The 26686-nt window shown below is 40.1% G+C and overlaps 3 protein-coding genes across 3 annotated transcripts; all 3 read right to left on the minus strand.

Moving 5' to 3' along the window:
- Window positions 1-708: 708 nt before the first annotated feature.
- LOC145502856 (uncharacterized) lies at window positions 709-10059 on the minus strand. The gene is made up of 4 exons (XM_081482256.1): window positions 5927-10059; window positions 4930-5300; window positions 3710-3910; window positions 709-2963 (listed from the first exon to the last, which is right to left on the minus strand). The coding sequence occupies exons 1-4, from the start codon at window positions 6078-6080 to the stop codon at window positions 2625-2627; spliced, it is 1065 nt and encodes a 354-aa protein (XP_081338382.1). The 5' UTR covers window positions 6081-10059; the 3' UTR covers window positions 709-2624.
- An 85-nt stretch (window positions 10060-10144) lies between these two features.
- LOC145502858 (uncharacterized) lies at window positions 10145-14345 on the minus strand. Its single transcript, XM_081482259.1, has 3 exons — window positions 13059-14345; window positions 12379-12579; window positions 10145-11298 (listed from the first exon to the last, which is right to left on the minus strand). Exons 1-3 carry the CDS (start codon window positions 13512-13514, stop codon window positions 10960-10962), a joined length of 996 nt encoding a protein of 331 aa, XP_081338385.1. The 5' UTR covers window positions 13515-14345; the 3' UTR covers window positions 10145-10959.
- A 2053-nt stretch (window positions 14346-16398) lies between these two features.
- On the minus strand, window positions 16399-24983 carry LOC145502859 (uncharacterized). The gene is made up of 3 exons (XM_081482260.1): window positions 22487-24983; window positions 20352-20552; window positions 16399-18561 (listed from the first exon to the last, which is right to left on the minus strand). Exons 1-3 carry the CDS (start codon window positions 22940-22942, stop codon window positions 18223-18225), a joined length of 996 nt encoding a protein of 331 aa, XP_081338386.1. The 5' UTR covers window positions 22943-24983; the 3' UTR covers window positions 16399-18222.
- Between the last annotated feature and the right edge of the window lie 1703 nt (window positions 24984-26686).

Consider the following 26686-nt stretch of genomic DNA (forward strand, 5'->3'; position numbering starts at 1 on the left):
TTGAATGCCGTGCAATGTGTAGCATTTCGAGACATTCATCTTTCAATTCAAAAACATTTTTCTATCTATATTCAACTGACTAATTACTTCCGTCTCAGTCCTTAGGTTACACGACTTCTCGGGCAGCCGATCACTCCTGTAGAGTTCCAACAGTTTAGAAGTGAGTGAACACTACTTTGCAGCCAATATATCAACAGCAAGAGTAATGATCAGCTAATTTCTCAGTACCTTATTCCTAAACGGACGGGTTGAAAAGTAATGAGAATGGAGCAAACATCACTGCAATCAACGTCAAAGTACTCGCTGAAATAAGTTAAAATTATCATTATCTGGGGCAGGCCTTATTAAATCACTTCTCAAAATCATTAAGCAATTTTTTATTGAATTATTTGACACATTTCATGCTTTAGTTGTGATGACTAGTTCAAAGTCAGCTGGGCACACGATGTAAAATATACTCCGAAAAAAAAAATCAGAAATTAAAAAAGCTGCTAAAAGTTTCATTTTAATCCAAATTGGCTGTTAATTAAAAGCACAGGTGCACGCGCTTTTAAGAGAACTATAAAGAAAGGTAAGAAAGGATTTTGAAATTTCGTGAGCGCAAAGAAATTTAAACGACAAACAGAAATAAGCAAAGAAATCTGAGCGATTGCCAATGATCTTAAGGAATCAACCTTGTGCATGTAGATAAGGTTTAAAGACCTTCAAACTACAAACAATGTACTATGCACAAGAGCTAGGATCAATAAGGACTAACTGAGAGGCAGAGAAACGAACAGTCCCACAATAAAATTAGCGTGGAAGAACCACAGTTAAATTCAAAAATAAAAATTGGATAGTAAAAATTTCTCGATTATCTTAGTAAACGTAGCGCCGCAAAACGTAAACCTATGTCAAGTTAGGTCAGTCCTACATGGCCATGCAAACGGAAATTTTAAGTGAATTGTGTGTTCCCATGGCTGCAAGGTGTGCTGAATATTAATGCAAGAATGCGCTTATATTAACTGAAGACTTCATATCTTTGGCCCACAATAGTTTTCAACCACTTTGCAAAGCTAAATTGCGACTAACGTTTACAGAATGTGCATTTCTTTGGACTGTAGTTCTTACCTTTCTGAGAAGGATTCAAACTCCATTTAGCGCAAATATACTGTCACATCGATCATTCGTTTCTCTGTCGAAGCACGTGCTTGCAAAGTTTGCCCCTGAAGAACAGTTCTGGCTGCAGATATTTGCATTTCGTAATATCTCCAGTCGTAAGGACAATACCAAACATGGGCCTGGTAGTGTTTTGTCGCAAGCAGCGAGGACGAAGTTGGAATTCTGTCGCTTAAAAATTTCAGACTTCGATCAACGTGCAAGCGAAGGACACAACACAAAAATTAATTCATAACATGCATAATTTGCAATTGAAATTTTCAAACTTTTTCGATTACGCGCTGGTATTAGTTTTCTCGTCATCTCATTGGTTAATGCTTTCTTTGAAGTTTAGAGCGGGAAAATACCTTCGCCTTAACAGAAAAAAAATATGTAATCGACAAAATTTTAAAGCTATTAAATACACTGAAATGTTTCGAGGTACCTGAGCTGAAGTACTAAGATATGCCGAGTTTTCAAGAATATTTTTGATGATGTAATTCGACTAGGGCCCAATCCGGACTTCCAACTGTAGTTGTAATGATGTAATGTATACTTAACTGGTCACTCACCACTGAGGCTTTTCAGGGCCAATGTAAACAAACAATGATAAATAAATATTCAAATAAACATAACTAGGTTAAGAATCCCAACTGGCGGAGGCTGGCCCGTTGGCTTTTTACAAGCGTAGCCGAGAAGTTGAACTCGGGGCTACCGAGAACAACATCAACTAGCGGTGAGAACGGGATTTGAACCCGGGACCTACGGATTTCAAATCCGGAGCTCTAACCACTCGAATTAGGTAAATTTACTTTTTGCAGATGTCAGCCCCCAGGAAGAGATTAAAAGTTCGAAGCAACACACACTTAGTAGTGTACCATGAAATACCCTACTTGCCACGTGTATTTTATTGCTACACGCAAACTCGCCAAAAGCTACGCTCGTGTTTATACCGACAAAATACAAGTTACAAGTGGGAGAAAGTACAAGTGACTCGTACGATATTCCACAGTATGTCATACGAAAAAACCATGGCATAACTAGTATGTATTCATACGGCGATTAACTGAGTATCCTGCGAGATGGAGATTCTCTCTCTCTCGCAGGGTGCTGTAACTGAGCCGGAGATTATTCTATTGAACTGAGCTATGCAACATCACTTAAATAAGTTTTAGCCAATATTTACTGATAATTCATTCATGAGCCTAATATTAATGGCCTGAGTCAAATATTAAGAAAGGAAGGAAATGAAGGTAAACGAGACAGGAAAAACAAAACGAAGCAAGTATGGCTAATATTTCTTTCATTTATAGTCATTCATCCATCCATCTATCCATCCATCCATTCGTTCGTTCGTTCGTTGATTCGTTCGCTTGATCGTTCGTTCCCTTCTTCAATCCTTGCTTCTTTCCTTAATTAACAACGGACAACACATTTTAAATGTTTTAGCTAAATAAAATTCAAGGGAAGGGAAATATGACGCATTTTCAAGAAGGGTATCCATCATACGAATAGTCCTTTAAAAACGGATAACTTTTCATCATCTCTGTGACTCGCTTTATTTGCTCGTCACTCCACACTACTTTGTCCCTCGTGACTGAAGGAGTTCCATACATAAGTTTACTGCATTTTTCAAAGTAATCCTCCGAACACGTGACACCCAAATGGTCACACAATCTTTGTAGCGTTTCCTTGGGTCTCAGCACTGTTTCGTGTCCTGGAATATCAATAACACCATTTCCATACCGTTCCCTGATACGTTGATTTGAAGCAGCTAAGTTAAAGTAGAGAGTAATAAACCTGTCCAGTATACGTGGGGCGTTGATCTGTAAGAGGCAAAAATGAGGAGGTCATTCTTCCACTGCAGGTCAGTGGTAGTAGCAATGATAGGCATGCATTTCGTGCAAAAGTCTAATATTAATGTCCGGAGAACAGGGCATTTTATCTCGATCTCCAACCATTTTGTGACTCCCAGAGTTGCCAAAACGACTGAAATTCGATCCTGCACAAATATAGCTAAAATTGTAAAACGTTGTAATTCTAAGATGATCCATAATTGAAGAGAGTTTTCATTTAGAATTGTTTCGTGTCAAATCACTTTGCGGACTATTTTGCCAACCAATCAGACTTTGGGGATTTAACTAATAGTTCTGCATGGGCTTCTTGCTTTAAGTACTCACAAGGTATACAAACACGTGTAACTCGGCGTTAAGGGACCTTTGACAGTCTCTAAAACAAATTAAAGGAGCTCAATCATGGTATTTTTTGACATATTTTGACCACCTACAAAATTGCCTTTAAATTGCCGGAAGCCTGAGAATAATAGTTTACCAAGACAGAAAATCGCCAAAGAGATAATAATAAACCATAAAGGAACAAGAATGGTAAGGATGGAGAAGATTAATAAGGATTACAAACGACGAGCTTGAAAAATGTTGGCTAAACTTTTAGCTCGTCTAAAAGGAATTTTTTTAATGACATCCTAAAGCAGAACTTGTGCCATGTGATCAACTGTTACAAAAGACACGTCAACCAATCACAGCATGCCTATTAAGTAGTTCATAAAACTCACTTTCACTCCTGCTTCTCTCACATCGTCACGCACACGTAACCTGCGAAGCATCATGGTTGCTATGTTGTCAAAGGGGTTCCTGGTGATGTGTACGAATTTCATTGGTACTTCAACAACTTGATTGATTTCTTCTAAAATACTCATTCTGCTCGGGTCAACTAGAAGTTGAGACGTAACACCTCCTTTCTTGTCTCCGATAACCTGAGAAAAAGTCACAAAGAAATAGCTACTAAGTGAAATTGGAAGAATATAGATATTTTTAAAGCGTCGATACTCTTAATTGAATGTCCGACTTACAGAAAACTGTTGTAAATTTAACAAATTGATGTCAGCTTATCATGCGTCTGTCTTGTTATTGATCATGAATTTCGTCATAACATTGTCGAAGTAGCTGTGGGTCTGCAGACTACTTTGACAATGTTATTTCGAAATTCAGTGTCAATGACAGGACAGACGCATTAAAAACTGACGTCAATATATTTTTTTTTTTACAATAAAAAATTTGTCAAATTGTCCGCGCATCGCATAAATTATAAATTCATGTGTCTGTACGCTTTTTAATCAATCAATCAATCAATCAAACTTTATTTAAAGAGGGTTACACTTAATAGTTATACAACTAATAAAGCTGTGGCCTCGATAAAAATAAACCATAAATATGAAAATTAGCCAATGGGCGTGCGAGAATTTCTGCAGTTATCGTAAAAATGCGTCTTGTTACCACAATAAAACTAAGTCTCTCTTAGTAGATAATAGTTAGTAGACTTCTAATTATATTAAGTGTCCAAATAGTAAAGGGGGTTTTCCTCTCGGCTACCTAAATTTTGACGCGTTAATAAAGTTATAATTTTTGTTGTCGTGTTGTGTTTATAAAATAAGAATTGTATATTTACATTAAGACGTGCGGAGAGACATTCAAGAGAAAAGCCATTGGAACAAGGTTGATTGGCATAATGTTTGTTTGTCTGAACCGGTGACTGCAGGATCGTCCGGGGGGAAATGTCATAGTTTAGCCTCGATGACGTTTTTCAGAGCCTAAAGTAAAACATTTGTAAACTGCCATTATTGTTAACGACTACAAATTTGTCATTGATGGCCTTTTCCCGTTGACATTCAGATGGCTTTTCCCGTTGTCGATTACTTTTCTAGGTCAGCAGCTAAATATGTAACGACAAAAATTCCTGCCTATCGAGTGTCAAAGCGTTAAATTACCAACTTACCTTAATTCTCTTGTCATATTTTCCCTGCCATAAGCCCTGCACATTGTAGGTGTAGTCAAACTCTCCGCGCACCCAGGATTTTCCCGGAGGGGCTCGTATTCCAAGCCTCGCTTGGTTTATGGAACGCTGGTGTAGGTGGTAAAACAAAGCATACTTTTGCAAATTTTGCTTTTTAAGTTCTGGTGACCTGTATTGTTTCCATTGTTGTAGCAAATTGTACTCATGTGTGATAACAATTTCTGGATGTGCATCCAATATGGCGCCCACTAAACTGTGACTACTACGAGGATATCCAATGAACATTACAAATGTCTCCACTCCATCGTACAATTTGAAAAGATTCTGTGGTGGATAAAGGAAAGGAGTTTCGTCTGAAAGAAACAAAAAGAAACAATGTTTGGATCAGTGAGCTGAGGTGAACGAACTAACTGTATTTCTTACTGAATTTTAATTTTAATTTTAATTTTAATGCCATGCATTTCATAGAAAACTTAAAAGTTTTCTATGAAATGCATGGCACTAATTCAACATCTGCATTTTTTTCAATTTTAATCCATTCTCCTTTTTAAAATCTTACTCGCTCGCTAATGACACACAGATATGGGCGCAAAAGTGTAAAACTTAGAATTATAGAGACGTCTCAACAATCTCTCTGTAGCTATATCACCAGTTTAAAATTTTTGAGGTTAGAGTTGCACTGATTTTCACATCGAGCGTGCCAATGAAAATAAACGGTCTAAGACCCGGGCCGGCCCATTCAAACCGTTAAAACAAGTTTAGCCAAACCTGGTCGGGTAAACAGTGCTTTCTTAAGTTTTGATCGGACAGCGCACGCAGTGTGAACGAGAAATTTTCTTGCTTAACTAAAAATATACATGTTTGGCTTTTTGTTATAAAACATAGGGAGTAAATCCAACCACTCAAACAATGCAATGTTCCGTAAGATTTTAAGGATAACTCTACTCTTTTTAGTCAAGAGAAAGTAAACTTGATTTACCCTTTTCTTTGGATTGAATGGTTTCCAATGGCCTTTCCATAACACGTCTTCTCGACACTGCAGTTTCTCTCTCGTTAACAAAATAACAAACCAAAAGAAAGCTCGCCAGAGACCCAAAGAGTAGCAGAAAAAGTTTTCGTCTTAGAAACATCATTCTGTTGGTGTAGAGTAAATGATCTGAAAAAAAATTAAGATGGGTCAAGTGGATCTATATTCACACAGTTCTCACTTCAGTCTTGTGGTTAAAACGCCTGTGTGTACTGTAACTACCATTCAAATGAAACATTTTGTTTTACTTGCTGTTCTTGTTATCAGAAACCCGTCTGATGCTGTTCAAGGTGGTTCGATCATTTAACCCCGTGGATGAATCTTTCAAATGAAGGGTACTCACCATGTAGTACTGTTTATATATTGTGCTGTACAAGGTGGTGCTAAATTTTAAGTCTGTGGATCAATCCCTAGTGTGTGACCGTCCAAATGAAAGCTACTGAGCAGTACTTTCATGTGGTACTGTTTATTCTGTTGTACAAAGTGGTTCTAAATTTTAAGTCTGTGGACGAATCCCTGGTGTGTGACCATTCATATGAAAACTATTGAGCAGTAATTTCATGTGATACTGTTTATCATGCTGTACAAGGTGGTTCTAGCCTATAAGTCTGTGGATGAATCCCTAGTGTGTGACCATTCATATAAAAGCTATTGAGCAGTACTTTCATGTGGTACTGTTTATTATACTGTACAAGGTGGTTCTAGCCTATAAGTCTGTGGATGAATCCCTAGTGTGTGACCATTCATATGAAAGCTATTGAGCAGTACTTTCATGTGATACTGTTTATTATACTATACAAGGTGGTTCTAGCCTATAAGTCTGTGGATGAATCCCTAGTGTGTGACCATTCATATGAAAGCTATTGAGCAGTACTTTCATGTGATACTGTTTATTATACTGTACAAGGTGGTTCTAGCCTATAAGTCTGTGGATGAATCCCTAGTGTGTGACTATTCATATGAAAGCTATTGAGCAGTACTTTCATGTGGTACTGTTTATTATGCTGTACAAGGTGGTTCTAGCCTATAAGTCTGTGGATGAATCCCTAGTGTGTGACTATTCATATGAAAGTTATTGAGCAGTACTTTCATGTGGTACTGTTTATTATGCTGTACAAGGTGGTTCTAGCCTATAAGTCTGTGGATGAATCCCTAGTGTGTGACTATTCATATGAAAGCTATTGAGCAGTACTTTCATGTGGTACTGTTTATTATGCTGTACAAGGTGGTTCTAGCCTATAAGTCTGTGGATGAATCCCTAGTGTGTGACTATTCATATGAAAGTTATTGAGCAGTACTTTCATGTGGTACTGTTTATTATGCTGTACAAGGTGGTTCTAACTTTTGAGTCTGTGGATGAATCCCTAATAATAATAATAGCTACTGAGCGGTACATCCATGTAGTACCATTTTACACTGTGAAGGGTGCTTGCAAGTTTTTGCAGATTCTAGATGGACCGACGCATGAGACCATTAAAGTGAAAGTTATCGAGAAGCAGCTTGAAGTACTTCAATCTGTACTTTTATGTTGTGCCGGTTATTTACTTTTTTGGTTTTTTATTGTATATTACGAACTTAAATTTTTCAGTTTCCATTTTTAGACGAAATTTGATACTCTAGGAGATCGAGCAATTTCAGTTTTGTCAGTGGACAAAATTGCCCTTTTCGCATTGTCTAAAAGCTTACGATATAAATGTAGTTGCCTGAAATAACACCAAAGAAATTTCCGTTGGAAGTTCGAGAAAATAAATTTCAAATATCAGAGAAAATGTGCAAATTCACAGGTGAAATTCAATCGTAAGTTTCATTTCAGTAGTACCTTCAATCGTTTCATACGAACTTCAAAATATATTTTCGATATTTGGTGTTTTTAGAAATAATTTATTTTGAGACATGAGATCATCCAAGTGCGGTGACATTTTTGCCGATAGCCGCGGAAAGTTTAAAGAGAATGTCCGGTTTCAAGTGAAAGTACGGTTCAATCTTTCAAATGGACGACAGAAAGGTCAATCTCGGTCAATTCATATCAGTTACGAAACTGTTTTTCGACGATGCTGTTGACATTGTGTTGAGCGGCCAAATCATTAACACGCTCGCATTCGGGTTCGAGGCGAAAAGCTTTGCCAAACAAAACACTTGATAAATTTAACTCTTTCCAGAGCCTGTTGGCAGAATCGCAAGAACATCACGGCCTGTGAGACGCAATTCGAACGCTTTGATTTGCTCCGGTTCCAAAGCTATCGATTTTCAGAGAGCGAGATAAACATTCCTGCAAGACGTCTCACGTATCTCGAATGTTGACAACGTGTTGTCAACGCTCCTAACATAAGCCAATCATATTTTTGCCTTGTGAGAGCAAAGCATAATTTAAACTCTCTGGCTTGGGCGGTAGTTTTTCCTCTCGGGCGCGTCTTTCACGCGGCCATTTTTACGGTCTCGCTAGACGGACTAAGCGAAACAGGGACTACTCGTAATCTATCATAGCTGGCGCTCCTGCAACAACCACAAGCATTGCCAGAGGCTGCTTACGACTGTCATGAAAACCATGTTCTTTACTGTGTATACTCTATCAGAAAAAGCCGCATCAGTTTAAATCTGCTAATACAGAGAGAGCGATGACTCTTTTTTTTCGAGTCTCGAGCTCTCTAATAAGTTTAATTGATTTAGAGCAGTTGTAGCTTTATTTTGCACTTCGTGGTTGAACCTGCGATGCACTGGTCAAAAATGAAGTTTTCACTTGCTTCTCGCGATGTGAAGGGTCACGAATGATCCTTTAAAAAACATGTTTTCGCAGAATTTTCTTCGAATTGTATGGCTCGCAGTCTCGTTTTTGCAGCGGTGATGAGAGTCTCGCAGTCTCGACTTTTTCACAAAGCTGCCTAGGAGTCTCGATGTTTTGCAAGACAAAGAAAGTCTCGCAGCGCAGATTCGATTGTTTGTTTTTATTAAGGAGGTCTCAACGTCTCAGAGTCTGTAGTCTCGTGCGCGCATTTAAAACACTTTGACGTTCAGGTCTCGCATATTAAAAATTGAGGCAAGTCTCGGGCTCGCAAAGAGAAACGCTGGTCTCTCCTTCTCGCAAAGTCTATAGCGTTAAAATTTACCATGTGCAACACTAGTTTGTGATAAAATAAATGAAATGATCTGAAGACTATAGAATAGATGAACTTATACTGAATGAAGAAACGATTAATTGGCGGAACAGCGATGACTCGATTATTGGTTCGTTAACGCGAGAAACATAACAAAAAGGTGAACAAAAAGTGAACGAGAAAAGCGAGTTCTGAAGAAATTCGCCGGGGGATCGAAGCGATTCCGTAGTAGGATATCACTTTATTAAGGGAGCCCCCCCAGGGAAAGGTGACCTTTTCTGTTCGCCTACACTATATTTTATCGCGCTTTGTTACGTTTCAAGTGCGGCCGAACGTTAAAATTGAAGCAACGTTTTGGCTGGAGATTAACGTTTTGGCTAAGTTGAGTTAACTTTGGCGAACAGGAACCTCGACTTGTCTTCGGGACAACGTACGGTTCGAGGATTGTGCGAGCCATACTAGCGTAATAGGGTAACCGTTTTTGCCATTGTCCGTGATTGTCGTTTACGTTCTATTCAATGGTCAACTAAAGTAAAGTAAACACATCCGGTCAGAAACTTTTCCACCGAAACTAATTTTGCGTTTAATTTGTGCGATAAGATCTTAGTAATCGTCGTTATACAGTATCCTTCTAAATACCCCTCACTGCCGAATAAATAATGTACTTTACAGCAAATACTATTGAAAAGCTTTCATTGCTTTGGGGTATTGAATTGTTAGCATTCGTGTCTTACCTTCTCTTCCTTGCTTTCCAACTGTGATTTGTGCTCCGGCTCAAAATACAACACTTCACTACTACTGTTCAAGCAACAGTGATATATGAAATATCACTGTACTGTCAGAATCATTATCTTCAGTGTTATTATATATTTTGAATCTCATAAATTATGCATGCAAGAGAATTATTTTCCAAAGACGAAAGGTGGCAAGAAATGAAAACAAAACAGAAAAAAAATAAATAAATGGCAATTTTTTTGGAAAAAAAGTATTACAAAATGATACAGAAATGTTTTCATCAGTTTGTGAGGGTCACCTATAGACTATATAAGCGTTTTGTAGTTATAAGCCATTGAAGCTGAAATTAAAGGTGCATATTTTTATTGAGTTCACTGTTGCTACAGTAACGTTTTGCAGCAAGGAAAAAGCCATGAAATGCTCTTTAATGATTGGGCATTTGTTTTATACCATTAAAATAATTGTAGTATCAACTTACAGTATTAATCTGTAAAAGAAGAATTGTGAAAAAAACAAATGCTGAAGCAACTTTCGTTGCTGTGTAGGATCCACGGAGGTTGAAGAGGAACGAGTGAAACTAAAACCATATATAACCGTATTCATCATTACTGTTTGATTACAAATGAGTATATTATCTATACTGGCACGTTTTGTACGATATTCATCATTAACTTTCCCTGTGAAGTTTTACAAAATTGGATTACAAAATTGAAATATTCGCTGTCAAATATTAGCCAGCCTCGGCTAACTAGCTTTAAAATGTTGAAAACCTTGAATAACGTTCCTATGAACAGGAAACAGGAAAAAAAGGATGGTTATAAGAATAGGACAGTTGAAACAGAATGCAAACAACACACTTTAAATGAATAAGCTCGAGTCATCCGAGTGTTAAGTCAGTGCGCTGCCCTCGACGCATTTTTAAAGGAGCTCAGTCGCGGTATTTTGAGTTACTTTGGCCACGCACAAAATTACCTTTAAATTGAAGGAAACCTGAAAATAGTAGTTTACTAAAATAGAAAAATGCCAAAGAGATAATAATAAACCATAAAGGAACAAGGATGGTCAAGGATGGAGAAGATTGACACGGATTAAAAACGACGAACTTTAAAATTTAGGCTAATTTTTTTCAAGATATGTGCGAACCGTGACGTAGTTCCTTCAAGAAGGGTATTTATCAAACGAATAGTCTTTCAGAAAAGGATAGCTCTTTATCTTCTCTGTGACTTCCTTTATTTGCTCGTCGGTCCAAACTACTTTGTCCCTCGTGACTGAAGGAGTTCCGTACATGAGTTTACTGCATTTTTCAAAGTAATCCTCCGTACCCGCGACACCCAAATGGTCACACAATCTTCGTAACGTTTCTCGGGGTCTTAGCACCGTTTCGTGTCCTGGAATATCAAGAACTGCATCTCCGTATCGTTCTCGGACGCGTTGATTTGCGGCAGCTAAGTCAAAATATAATGCAATGCTTCTCTGCAGGTGACGTTTGTTGTTTACCTGTATAAGAGGATACGGATAATCACTAAATGATAGTTTTTAACCACTGACAGTAACTGCTACCCAACAATTCTGGGGTCCAATTCTGGAAATTTTGGCCAGAATGTAAAGGGTAAGACAATTTTGGCTCGACCGACCGGAAAATGTTCAAAATAAACGGAACGTTTAGTAAGGTAGTCAAAAATTTCAAACCGAAATATGCGAGTGGAAAATGTTCTTACCATTTGCCATTTTTCACCGCCATCTTGGAATCATGATCAGGTCGACTCAGGGAGGAAAGGATAAACTTTGAACCCGAGAGTCAGTTTTTCCCAAACAGAATCAAAATCGAAGCCGTTACTTCATTGTCTTCTCGAAAACGCGCTGCGTGACAAACAGCGTTGCGTCACGACCCGATAATAGGGAGTTTACAAAACCACGACGGCAACGGCAACGGCAACGTCACTGAACAAAAGAATTAATGAGCAGTACAATGGCTGTGCACGTGCGTTATAATTCTTGGTACATTTCTTTGCCTTCCTTTGCAAGACAACAACGCGAAATGACCAAATTTTGCGTTGCCTGGAGAACGTGAGCCACGACGGCTAATTTTTAAAATTTTATTTCAAATTTATCGCTGTGTTCCGGATTTAGTTTTGCGATAGTTTTGACAGTGATAAACAAAGTAAATGACTTTAGAGTGTCGCGAGATTCGCAGGTAAAACATAAATTCATTTTTGATCGACGTTGTCCTCAGCGTCGCCGTCGTGGTTTCGTAAACTCCCTAATGATGGAAGCAAGTCTTGAGTGGCAAACTGTCTGCGTAGGACCGAACCGGGATTTCAACGCTGTAGCAAGAAATGACTGCAGCTGAGGCAATGTCCATGAAATAATTATGACTGAGGCAGAACCCAAGGTTAAATTCGCTTCCTAGGTTTTAGGGCAGTAAGCAATAGCTATAGCTAGCAATAACTAGGGCTCTGGCCTTTCTTTGTATGTAGCTAGCTTGCAATATTATCTGGCGTGGCAGTTCTCTGCTACAAAATGATCATTGACCAAGCACAACAGATCTATCACGTGCTTAATAAAACACTAACTCACTTTTGCTCCTTCTTCTCTCACATCGTTACGTTTAGACATTGAGCGAAGCATCATGGTTGCGATGTTGTCGAAGGGGTTCCTTGTGACGTGTATGAATTTCATTGGCACTTGAACAACTTGATTGATTTCGTCCAAAATACTTATTTTACTTGGGTCCATTAAGATCTCTGACGTACGACCTCCTTTTTTGTCTCCGATAACCTTATAAGGAAAACAAGTCGTTAAAACAGATTACGGCTAGATATATGGCTCGCGTTTAATACAAAGATTCACAACAGACGTCCACCCTGATAGAGGGCGAAAAATACGTAATGTTGGAAACCCTTATACTTTTCTTTTGAGGGTCCAACAAAGGTTTTGACGGGATGCGGGATGAAAGGAAAAAAAGAGGCGGAATGGAAGAAATTTTGGGGTGCAGGAAAGTTTCATATTTAGAGCAAGATGCGGGATTCGGGATATTCGGATGCGGGATGCGGGATGTGAGATGAAAAAACAAAAAATCACAGGTTATGGAAGACACGCAGAGAACTTAGACTCTAACCAGGCGGGATCGATAAAAACCACTCTGAGTGAGGCGGGATGGCGGGATTGCCCCCAAGAATAGTGACAGGATGCGGGATTTTGGACCCTTTTTCTATTGTTGCCTTACTGATTTTAAATTAATTAAGTCATTAACCTACCTTAATTCTATTTTGATAACCTCCTTGCCATAAACCAGGTACATGGTACGTATAGGTATAATTTCCACTCAGCTTAGTGTTATTGGCGCTAGCACGTATTCCAAACATTGCTTGTCTCTTAGAAAGCTGGTGAAGGGCAGAAAATAAATTATTTCTGCGGTGGAATTTAACTGGTGAGAACCTTTTCCATTTTCCCATCAGACCGTATTCGTGTGGAATGATAATTTCTGGATGTGCATCCAATATGGCGCCCACTAAGCTGTGACTACTACGAGGATATCCGATGAACATTACAAATGTCTCCACTCCATCGTACACGTTTAAAACATTCTCTGTTGGAGGAAGGACATTTGATTCGTCTGAAAGAAACAGAAGCAATGTTTGTATCAGTGAATTGATGATGAATCTACCAAATGCATAATTGTTGATCATGGAATTTCTTTGATAAGTCCCCATAATTCAAAATTCAAAATAGACACCTCCACAAGTTATGTTGCGGTGTAACTCTTAAAGAAACGCATCTTTTTTACATTCTTTCGATTCCGATAAAGTCTGCCATCGAAGAGCTCCACTGGTATTTTACTCCGGTTGCCCAGGAAACGGACTTCCCTACAAAAAGGACGGAGCTTAACGTCCTACCTTTTAGCGTACCTTTTAGAGGTTAAAAAAACCCAACAAGTTTGGTACATCTTACAGTGTTCAGCCTTAAAAGGTTCACGGCAGCGGAAGCTTTCGCGGTATCTTTTAGAGTATTGAGCCGAAAAAAAGACAGGAGATATTTCACAATCAACTGATTTTTAATTTTGTCTCATTTACACCGGTACCTCTTAGGGGTGAAAAAATTCAAGCCACGCCCTCAAAACAGAATTTTGGTACCTCTTCGGGGGTTCTTCCCAAAATTTCCAACTAGCAGGCCTGTCCTTTTTCTCACCGGCTGGGAGTCCTCACCCCCCTCCCCCATTCCCCCCCCCCCGGGGTCATTACCGTTTGCACACATCATGATATCGTTCAGTGTTTAAAGTTCGTTTTTACACACGATATTTCCTACGCACCTTAAATTCGTCAGACACAACACACCTTGTAAATATAAAACACAAAGTTGCTCCCAATATAAGAGGAACGGCTTCGACGGGTCACCAAATCACATCATAGATCATTTCGACATTTTGGCAACTGGACCGGATCCTCAGAGCATATCTTGTTCTCCCTAACATCCACTCGTGTTTCCTCACTCGTGCTTCATCACTGAACTTTTAAGAATTTACCCAGCTCCGGTAACTTGTCAGCTTCTCAATGCAACCCAATCATGACTTGAGGTAAGTGAACAAAATTAAAATTAAATTTACCATTTTCTTCGGATAGGACGGTCGGCAACATTTCCATAATATTTCTTCTTGAAAATGAAGCTTTCTTCTCAACCGTCACAAAGTACACAGCCAAGAGAGAGCTTGTAAGGAATCCAGTGATCAACAGAGGGAACCAAATTCGTCTTACTCGCATCTCACTTATATCGCAAGTCAATAACCTGAAAAACAGTTGACCGCGTAGATTTTTATATACCTTTTATTTAACGTTTGGTTGTGACTGATTCAAATAACGAGGGCATTAAACACAGCTCTTTATTTGTTAACTCTGCTACTAAATACGCCGGAGGAATTTGAAAACGGAGGTTTCACTCTGAAAATGCATCAAATGCTTTCCTTCTACTCTACACTGGAGAAATTTAAAAAACGCAACACCAACAGTCACACGTTTTTCGAAAGTTGTCTTCAGTATTAGACGACAAGCACCAAAATAAATACAAAGATATTAAATTAAAGGAATTAAAGACATATACTATATCCATTCCAATTCCTCATTTTGGCCTAAACTCCTTAATATTTATACTTTCCTTCGGTGAAATTTTTTCATACTTTGCCACATCATGGAAATGATATTGCCTGACATTTTGAATTGGTAAAAAGTCAAGGTTGTTCAGACGGTTTTTCAATATCCTGTAATTTGTCATTCTTCTAAATATATTAGATTAGCTCTGACAGATTTTAATAAAAATAGAGTATTTTATAGGAATTTTTATGTGGTTACAACTGAGCCAAATTTTAAAAAATTCACCGAAGGAAACGCGAGAAAATTCACTGCCAGTTTTGCTTTTTGTCCTCGTTTTGACGTCATAAAAATCGAAAAACACTGACGTTTTCCTCTGAGCGCCCGCAGATTACAGTGATTACTTGAGCTTTAGTCCTATGCGCGCGTGCAATCGTAAAACTGTAGGGAGCCATCTTAAGCGAGACTTCTCTGGTCTTTTGATCTCTAAAACGTTTCATCTCGAGTAAAGAATTGTGAAGAATTGTAAAACGTCGTATAGCGAACGGGAAGCCATCGAAACACTGTCGTAACCAGTCATCTTAGAACTTGTAAACGCAACACTTTTGCTGATACTTTGACTAAATAGTGATCAAAAACTACATCAAAGGCAATATTTCGTATGTTCTGTTGTGCGTTCTCGTTTGGACACGTGAAAGACTGTTCAGACACCCCTTGAAGTGTGTGGCACAGAAAACCTTGGAAAAATCATCAAGTTGAAGTCAAGCGAACTCGGAGCGAAATCTGTCATAATCCCGATGGACGGATAGCAAAGAGAAAGACTGAATTAAAAAAAAAGAACGAAAAAGAGACCTTTCAACAATGAATTTCACCCACTCTTACGTTTTATTTATTTATTTTTTTAGTATAACCATAATAATTATTATGTTTGAATAACGAGAATTGATACGGTAGTTGCGTTCGCAAGTTCTCCCAAAATGACTTATTTACGATAAAACGAGTAAAACTTTAGTTACCATTCCTATTTCTTATTTATTATGACAATGTTTTTCGTAATTTCACTTGGATATACATTTCAGTTCCAGACGAAACAAAAGATTACTGAAAACAAGTGAATAACGTTTCTCCCGCGGAAACCACTTGCTTAATTTTGCGTTTAATTGGCCCGAAAAATTCAAGTACTGTTTAACATAAGTTAGTAAATGAAGCAACTTTTACGTTTATTTGCCTCAAGGTAAACAGTGAAAATTCATTCTTTGGGGCAATTATTAGCTACAATCCATTTCTTACCTTTTTCCTTTTCTCTCAATAGTGACCAGCGTTCTTTTGCTTTCATTTAAACTGTAACACACGAGCGAGTGGGCAAGAGTGCTGATGATGCATCAGTTCTGTAAGTATTTTAATTTATTCACCGTTTATTTAGTTGAACCGTTTGAAATATGCTTGCTAATTATTTTCAAAAGGATCCATGAATTTGGTAGCTAATTTACCGTATGTCAAATAGACTTAAAAATAGATGTTAAAGAAAATATACAATGACAAATCTAGAAGATGAAAAACCAGGATTTATTAGACATAAAAATGTTTAATATATTGTGGGGATAATTTTAGTGGTCAAGAGTTTTAAAATTCGTATTTTTCTTTTTTCTATTGTACTTTCTTTGCATAGTTGCATGGAAACCTTTACTTCATGGCAAATATGTAGAACAGTTAACAGCTTTGTCTGTTGTGTTGTTGTGGCTCCAACTGACGCGATTGGAAGAAAAAAGCCTCCAACTGACGCGATTGGAAGAAAACAAGTACTGACGTTTCCACAACTTGGACCAGCTCCAGGTCAACAACGGTTGGAACACAACAAAGTAAAGAAATTTTGTGCGGATTTTTGAAACTTTCACCTGTACCGTTTGCAGTAGCCTCCTTATAACAATATCTTTAACCGGAATTTTCGCCGGGGATTACGAACAGTATCCGATTGCAACCGATTGTCATCGTATAATCGCCGTTAGTTTTTCGGGAAACGTGCATTTGAAAAATCGCATGAGTAACTGGGTCGAGTCATTACAGCGTTAGTACGAGATCTCTAAAGCCTCGGCCAAACGATCGTAACATTTCAACGCAACAAATTGTTGGGCGCAACATGTTGCGGCCGTTTGGCCACTCTGTCAGTGACATGTTGGTTGTCGTTGGCTCAAGTTTGAAAATGGTCAAATTTGAGCCAGCAACCGCCAACATGACGCAACACGTCGCAACAGGGTGGCCAAACGCGTGCAACATGTTGCGTCCAACAATGTTGTGATATGTTGCGTTAAACTGTTGCGGTCTTTTGGTCGATCGGGGCTTGAGCAAATCTTTTAAATCTTGTTTGAGATTTGTTTGTGATTCGGCCGGTAGTAGAATGTCAAAAATGTGCTATAACTGCGATCTTTCAGAGTCAAACTCTCCTCCCTTAAACGCTGACCAAACGGAGTCGCAAGTAGACGCAAGTTGAGAACTTGCGTCTACTTGCGACTCCGTTTGGCCAGGCCTTGCGTGCACTTGCGTTGACGTACTTGCGATGACTTGCGCTCACTTTGGTCGAGATCAAATTTTCACGCAAGTCGACGCAAGTTTTTCACCGTTTGGCCACCCAGCCCAAGTCAACGCAAGTTGAGTGACGTCCATTAACCTATTATTAGCCAATGAAATACAGGATACGTCTGCCTTGAAATGGGTTTTTTGCGACCTGCGTGTACTTGCGAGGAAACTTGCGAGTCCGTTTGGCCACCCAACGCAAGTCTCTACGCAAGTTCAACTTGTGGCTACTTGCGACTACTTGCGAGTCCGTTTGACCAGGGCTTTATTTCTATAACATCGTACTGAGTTTAAGCATTTTCTCTTGGTTTAAGACAACATAAGGTATCCTTTGTTTCTACAAGACAGAACCGCTTTTTTTTCTTAAGATTAAACAAATTTAATTATAACTTATGTCAGATGAAGCACCGAGCGTAAATTCGTGGAAAAATGACTGCGCAAAGCTGACATCCATGTTTTCGTACAGAGATATTGTCTGTTTTGTCGGCTTATCTGTTCTTATTATGTCAAATGATCGTAACTTCGCGAGATCTGGTTCGAGCAGTTCAAACGAATGAATACATGAGTATATTATCAGATAGCAGTTTCTGTTATATAGCAATGATGTCATTAATTTTCCCATTGCAAATTGCAAGGGTTCATTAGTGCTAGATTAAAAAAAAAAAATGAAAACTGGAATATTCGGATAAAACATTGATACATTGATATGAGAACAACACACTGTCAGGAATGAACGAGCCCATTTGAAAGCTAAGTCCATGACGCATGCTCAAGAAGGGTATTTATCAAACGAATAGTCTTTCAGAAAAGGATAGCTTTTCATCATCTCTGTGATTCGCTTTATTTGCTCGTCACTCCACACTACTTTGTCCCTCGTGACGGAAGGCTTTCCATACATGATTTTACTGCATTTTTCAAAGTACTCCTCAGAGCACGTGACACCCAAATGGTCACACAATCTTTGTAGCGTTTCCTTGGGTCTTAGCACTGTTTCGTGTCCTGGAATATCAAGAACTGCATCTCCGTACCGTTCCCTGACGCGTTGGTTTGAGGCAGCTAACTCAAAATAATTTGCGATGCTTTTTTGCAGGTGAAGCTTGCTGTTTACCTGTTATAAAGGATACGGAGATCCAATATATAAATGCTTTATAGTTTTAAAATGGCTTAAGTAGCCTGGATTTTTCAGAGGGGGTGGGGCATCACACTGTGTCAAATTAAAGTGCGGGGTACAGGGTACTCACCAGATTGTCATGGCGTTTCCGTCACCTGTTGTAGGTTGTTTGCTTAAAAAATGCTTACAAAAGGGAGGGAGATCACGGGCACCCCAAGACCGTCCCCCCCCCCGGTTACGCCCTCGAGAAATGCTACCACTGGCTCCTTGTAACATTAGAAATATCCGATTAACGGACTTCCCGCGTCAAATCTGGCAAATCTGATTGGTTATTGGCTGCGCAAACTTGACGAAATGAGCAAGTCCCGACAGTTCCGTTACAGGCTCGATTTTGATTGGTTTTAAAGACAATGGAAATGAGCGGAAGTTAAACTCCAATGTCTCGTCGACGTGTTTGTCAGCTACGCATGCGCAATTCAGCCGGAAGTCCGACAAAGGGAGGCAGGTTATGTGTACAGTGCTCAACGTGGCCGAAAAATTCAGCTCTTGTAGGTTGTCTCCCTCGGCGTTTTGTGAAAACCCGGACCTCGACTGCCAAAACGGCTAGAAACGAAATTAAATGGCATTAAAAGCGTACAGTTATACTGCCACGACTATCATCTTACGATCATTAATTTTAACGAGAGTTAAGCAGGTAATAATGTGATGTACGCCATTATGCTGTTACTTAGCAAATTCATAAAAGGTAAGGAACTGGAATTTCGTTTAGTGAGAGTGTGAATGGCTTTCATGTCCATCCCAGTTGGAAACGCCGTTTTTGTCGTATTTTGCTGCGGCAAAATGGCCTTGTAATCTGATCTCGTAAGTTGTTATCGCAATCGCGAGTTAAAAATAAGAATCATGTAGGTCAAATGGCTCCTGGGCTTAACGTGGGCGTAGCTATCTATGGAGCGTTTGGTTCGCGCCCCGGCAGGGATCACTGAGTGTTCTTGGGCAAAACACTTTATTACCCTCCCGGCGCCTATTTCCACCCAGGTGTATAAATGGGTACAGACGAGTTTAAAACTGGGAAGGGACGATGGAGCCCTGCGATGAACCTAGATCTAGAATCTAATCCGGAAGCGGGGGGGGGGGGGGGGAATACTCGAGTAGAAATACTCGTACTTTCATGTTAGGCCACTAGGCCAGAATAAAGACTTTACATATTATCTTAAATGGTGCCAAACTAACTTATTACACAGTGGTCGTTGTAGATTTTGCCATCCTGGGTTGTAAACCAGTAAATACAATCACCCCGACCACAAGGGGAGTTCCTCCTTCCTCCTTCAATAATTATCATGACATTAGCCTGATATCCTACCTTTTCATGAGATGGTAAGGACTGAAGGGAGAAATTTCCTCAAAAAATATTCAGGGTTAACGTAAAGCAGAAATACATATCGGGGAAGAGAGCAGCCAAATTGAAAATCGAACCAGTGGTTTGATCGTCACGCAACCTGTCTCAAAGACGCATTGCGTGACAGAAAGAGCTGCGTGACGAGCTAACAACTGTGGGAAATTGAGAGGAAATGAAGGGAAGTCCTGGACGAATGTGTCAAGCTGGGCTTTTCTTTGTGGGTAGCTTGCTAACCAGCGTGGCAGATTTTGCGCCATGTAACTATTTCCTAGTCTCTATTGGCCAATCACAGTACACCTTTTAAGCTAATAGTATTAATTATAATTACGGAAAAACAAATCTTTAAAAAACTAGGCGAAGGGAATAATCATTCTACTAATAGGGAACTCACTATTACTCCTGCGTTTCTCGCAGCGTTACGTGACGATGTTTTTTTAAGCATCATGGTTGCTATGTTGTCAAAGGGGTTCCTATGAACATGAATGAATTTCATTGGTACTTGAACAATTTGACTGATCGCCTCAAGTTTACTCATATTGCTTGGGTCGATAAGTATCTCTGACGTGACGCCTCCTTTTTTGTCTCCCATCACCTTATAAGGAAATCAAGTCGTAAAAATATAATCAATCATAAACAATGGAAGGCGAGTTAAACACAAAGGTCATGAGAGCGTTACATTGAAAGGAGCCTTGACTGTCCACCAGGTGCTTGGCCAATAGGCCAATTCTGATATATTAAAATTCTAACTTGGCTCCGAGGCTTAGGGGAATAAACAAAAGAAATCCCATCGAGGATGAGGGATGAACAATTAATTTCTTTTGTTTTATTCCCCTAAGCCTCGGAGCCAAATTAGAATTTTAATATATCGGAATTGGCCTATAGACCATCATTTGTATTATCGGTGTAGGACTGGAACTAGCTTGCAACTGAGGCTAATACGGGAGTCTTTTCAAATGCAAATGATACTAATCTCTTTTTGGTGTTATTCCCCCACACGAGTCTCCATTGCATGCTAGTTCCAGTCCAATGCCGAGAATGCGAATACGGCCTGTTGTTTGAAATTAGAGCGTCTTTTTTTTTTTTTTTGCCTTTAATTGGTCTTACTAACTACGGTGTGTTGGAACAGCGGTTGTACTGACAAGCGTTCATCCGGGAAAGTTAGGGAGGGTGTGAGAGAGGGATTAGCGAGCAAAAGAAGTATTTGATGAACTCCGATTTAAGGACATGTTTTTAAACCTTTATGGCTTTACAATACTGCATTAACTGTATTTTCACAAATCACAATATTTACATTCATTAGAAACTTCGTTTTCAGTTTCCAAAGGCATAAGCTCCTCCCACAAATTCATGTTCGAGCAACTTAGTGGAAGGACTGGAAAAACTTTCAGATTCTTTGAAATTGGCAACAACGTCAGCACAGACCAGACAATAAGCTCAGCCTGGTAGTAATCTCCTCTCACCCAAATAAAGGTTTGTACGCTTCTGTTTAGCAATTAGATTATGAGCTTCTCTATAAAGTAGAAATCAAGATCGAATGATCTAATTGTTTAAGTATAAATCTACCAGTTGTTCAAAACTTTATATTAAATTAACTCTCTTCTCAGAGAATTTGAAAACGCAAAGAGCGGCAGTCATTTTGTTAATTACGAATGCACACTGCTAGGCTACTCACTGTCTATCAATATAGATCGTGCATACTTAGTTAATTGAGGAAAATGGTTGGGAAACTTGGCAAAGTTCTTTGTTGTATGATTTTGTTTGCTATTTTGAGGGTTGACCCTGCACAAAACCTTTATTTTATTTTATTTTATTAGCTTTGCCTTTATGGTACAAAAACAAAACAAAACAAAACAAAACAGAAATAAATAATAATAATAATAATAATAATAAAAACATTACAGTCAATATGTAGAGGTTTGGTAGGGACATCGCAACAGCTAAGTGGCCAATTACTGCGGGTCCAGTAATAAGATATATGTCAAAAGAAAGGAAGAAAAACCACATTACGTGCAGCACATTATTGGTACGTCTAGAATTCTTGTGGAGTTGCAATTCAAACAGATGGCTTTAAACGCTCGAGGATTGTCCGGATTGTAGTTCATTCTGAAAGCACGAGTCAGAGTAGTAGTCATAAAGAAGAGATTTGAAACTAGTAAGAGTAGCACTAGCTAAGTCCATTGTGCCGGTGGCAAAACACCAAAGGTGGTTACGTGCGCTGATACAACTAACTAATAGAAGCATTGCGATTATGTAATTCATGCATAGTCAATGAGAAAAAAAACAAAAGATGTGCAGGGTCAAGGGCCCTCCAACATAAATCTCAGCCTGTTTGTTTGCTTCTTTGATGTTAAGCGGCCTTCCTAACCGTTTCCCCCTATTACCTATGTTGATTAGCGTAGTCGATAAGAGAACAGCATCCGTGATAGAATGCTAGTTGATTTACACTACACCTGAACTTGTATATTTATCTTTCATTGCCTTTTATTGTAGGGGCACAAAACGTTATTCATTAAATTATGAAATTACCTTGATTCGCCTCTGATAACCTCCTTGCCATAAACCAGGCACATGGTATGTATACTTAGTTAACTCTCCAGTAGGGTTAGTATAATTGGCGCTGGCACGTATTCCAAACATAGCTTGTTCCATAGCAAGATGGTGAAGGTCATGAAACAAAGCATATCTCTGCAAATTGTTTGGTTTAACTGACTGGTATCCTTTAATTCTTGTCATCAGACCAAACTCGTGTGGAATGATAATTTCAGGGTGGGCATCCAATATAGCGCCCACTAAACTGTGACTGCTTCGTTGATATCCAATGAACATTACAAATGTCTCCACTCCATCGTATAATTTGAATAGATTCTCTGGTGAAGAAAGGAAATGTGTTTCTTCTGAAAGAAACAGAAGCAATCTTTGTTCAGTGAATTGATGGTCACATTTCCATCTCACAAACCCGTTAGGTTTATGGCGAATTGTCATTCGGTTTCAGGTTTGTGAAACTACGCATAGGAATTCAACTTCTCAAACTCATTAATAATTCATCAAGTTAAAACAAAGAAAATCTCAACCACGAAGGAGGTTTGGTTACCCGGTCTTAATTAGCATAGCTTTTGACGATTTTACTTCTCCGCTTATGCACTCCTTAGTTTTTGTTTCGATTGAGAAGATATATGAAACACTCGAGACAGCGTTTCATCGGCTATCGAAACACCTCGAATTTCTTCAAAAATACTCCGTTGCGCGTCGTTTTTTCAACTCTGTTTTGGGTGTTTGGATGTCCCGATGAAACAGTGTCTCTGGTGTTTCATATATTACATAAAATGTTTCCTGCGGTAAAATTTCAATGACAAGTCCTCCAATTCAAAATATATGTTCATGTGCTTATTCCGATGTGGCTCTTAAAGAATTAAAGTTACAACTTCTTTTCATTCTGAAACTCCTGGTACAGACTAAAAACTCGCTGGGAATAGGCCCTTTGCACGATCCGGTCACATGGTACAAAATCACACATGCTGGCGCGCAAGTTGCACAGTGGGACTTCCAAAACAATGCCACTCGTACCAGTCCACCTGGACCTGCCTTTGTTTTGGAAGTCCCACTGCGCAACTTGCGCATCAGCATGTCTGATTGTGTACCGTGTGACCGGATCGTGCAAAGGGCCTATTTCTAAAGGATAGGACTTGGTTTCAAAAGTAGCTGGACGGATCTAGGGGGATGTTCGCTAGGGGTTTCGGTTGAGCCCCCTAAATTAAACCAGCTAACGCCATAGCGACATTATGACACGCTGACCTGCCTCAGAATGCCAGAAGTCCCATTCCCGAGGACCTCAATTTTAAAAATTTTCCGGGGGAACTCCAGGATACCCCCGGAACACCCTATAGGGGACCCCCTTCGGTGGTCGGTCTCTCGAACCCCTTCCTCTAAAATCCTGCATCCGTCCCAAAGTAGTATATAGGGAGTCAGACAAATACCATTTCGCAGAGGGAGAAGTATTTCCTCATTTTGCAACCCCCAGCTTTAAGTCCGAAGCTCGCAAGCTCGCTTCGGTTAAACCAGGGAGTTGCAAAACGGGAAATACTTCTCCCTCTTTGAAATAGTATTTGTCTGACTCCCTATATACTACTTACAACAGGGAAGGGAGGGCCACATATTAGAAACAAGCGAGCCCGCTGTTATACCGCCCGAGCCGCGATGTCTCGAGCGACAAACACGTGCGCGTGGCTGACGCGGGGCCGGAAAGAAAGCTGCGAACTTTCCGAGGCCATTCAAAACCTCCCTCCAGAGCTTCGCGAGAAAATTTACAAAGATTATGTCACCATAAAGCTTTGCCAGCGAGCGGATTTGGGTTGGGACAAGGTCCACGAGCATATTTCAAAACTGCCTTTCTGCCAATACAGGCAGCAGATTGTACCAATGATAATATGCTTCGATTATCCGGACTGCTATTTCGACGGTTGTTGTTTCCCATGTTTCGAAAGGGAGGGAAATCTTCACTAAGCCTCGCTAAGTCGGCCGATGGAGTTAATACCTCTCATTGAAGCCAGCCCAGAGTACAAGAATTTTTTAAAAGTTTGCTCCTGGGATGGTTACAATTGGCACGAGTGGTTCCTTTTTGGCAGGGAGCGTTAGCGAAAAAAGGCGGCGACGATATTAACCTTCGTTCGAAGCAATGTTTTTATTTTGAAATCTGCGAGTTGCGTGACATTTTTCTCAGAAGACTGGAACCAAATATTCCCCAGGCCCTTGGACGAGCAGTACTGAAAAACATGGAGGACAACTCAAGATTTTTTTGTTTGGGCCGAAAACACGAACCAGAACAGAATTTACAAAAAAAAATACGCTCAGTCAACGCGCTGTAAGTTATTTTTTCACCACAGAAGCTGCCGAAGTGAAGCGAGAAGGAGGAAACGAGAAAATAGCAAGATTTGATCACAGCCTTCGATCGATCGTAACATGTGATATTCCTTGAACACGGGACTCAATCGAGCCTGTTTAAGTCTCCTCTGCTTCTCGCATGGCTTCAACGACTTGATATGTTACAGGAGCGCATATTTTTTTTCGACAACGAATTTTTCGACAACCAATTTTCGACAAGGACACAGCTTTTGGTTGCAAAAAAAAAGTACAAGGTCTTGGATCTGCGAACAAATACCGTTTTGTAGAGAGCGCGGCGCAAAAATCCGTTGCAACGCACACCTTCTTCTGGAAAACGCGTACGAAAACAACCTATTGTCCTGCATTTCCAAAGTAGACTATCTGGCCGGGCAAAAAAGTACAAGGTCTAGGATCTGTAGGAATTTGTTTTTTGGGAAGACAACCATATACCGTTTTGTATGTAGAGAGCGATCTTTTTTGTTTTTCGACAACCATTTTGGAGAAAGAACAAATTTTCGGTTGTCGAAAGGGCGCACAATTAGACAACAGATGCAAAAACAGAACAAACATGGTTTTGCAAGAAAAACTTCTGGATTTCAACAACCAAACAATAGTTCTCCAACCTTCCAATGTTGTTACTCTATTTTTCGCAAGAGCCAAAGACGCAGCAGAAGCAGTCGAAGACGACGATGCAGCAGCAGACAAAAGCCCAGCAAATACAGCGACAAAACAAGCCTTCGAAAGCGAAGACGCAGAAGCAGACGAAGACGAAGACGAAGACGAAGACGCAGCAAACACAGCGACAAAACAAACCTTCGAAAGCGAAGACGCAGCAAAACAAACCTTTGGAAACGCGGACACAGCAGCAGACGAAGACGCGGCAAAACAAACCTTCGGAAGCGCGGACACAGCAGCAGCAGACGAAGACGCGGCAAAACAAAACTTCGGAAGCGCGGACACAGCGGCAGGCGAAGACACAGCAAAACAAACTTTTGGAAGCGTACACACGGCAAAACAAACATTCCGCAGTGCAGACACAACAGCAGACGAAGCCGCAGCAGCCACAGCAAATACAGCGACAAAACAAACCTTCCGAAGAATGGGCCTCCGGTGCGAAAAATCCGTCGCAACGCACCTTCTTCTGGAAAACGCGTACCAAAGCAACCTGTTGTCCGACATTTCCAAGGTAGACTATCTGGAAGGGAACCTCGGTAGCACGAATTTGCGCCCGCTGGAGGGTCTGCCGGCATTCGTAGACGACATATTTGTCTTTGGCTACGTTTCTCGAGAGGAGTGCGTCTTCCAGAGAGGAAAACTCCATTGCACAAGTTGGGAGAAGGGGGTCGCAAAACTAGTGTGGCGAGCATCGCGAACGCTTTGGAAAGAGCCCTGGGGAAAAGGGGCTACATGCAGACGTCCCTCGTGCACACGGTCGCGGTCGGAGAAGCTGCAACCAGCACAATCCGCGCAACAATTGCGAGAATCGAGAAAGACACACTCTACAAGGCGAAAGGAAAATGGAAAGAAATCCACCCGAAAAAAGAGATTGCCGGGTATTTCGTGGCGAAATGCGATGTTTCCGAAATCCCTCTGGAGGATATCCACAGCAGTCTGCATGTTTTCGAAAAATGTCTGGAGGGCCATGGCTACGGAGTCTACAGCATAGACTACACGCAGGATTTTTCAGGAGTTCTGGATCGCGAAGCGCTTGTGGCCCACCTTGGTTTTCGAAAGGCGGAGGATTTCTGCACTGCAATCGCCGAAGAACAGCCGACGATTCTAGAAAACACAAAAACCGTCGGGAAGCACGTCTGCACCTGGATAGCCGCCACCGCGGAAGGGCGCACA

This window comes from Orbicella franksi, chromosome 11, assembly GCF_964199315.1.
Source record: "Orbicella franksi chromosome 11, jaOrbFran1.1, whole genome shotgun sequence".
NCBI classification, from domain to species: Eukaryota; Metazoa; Cnidaria; class Anthozoa; order Scleractinia; family Merulinidae; genus Orbicella; species Orbicella franksi.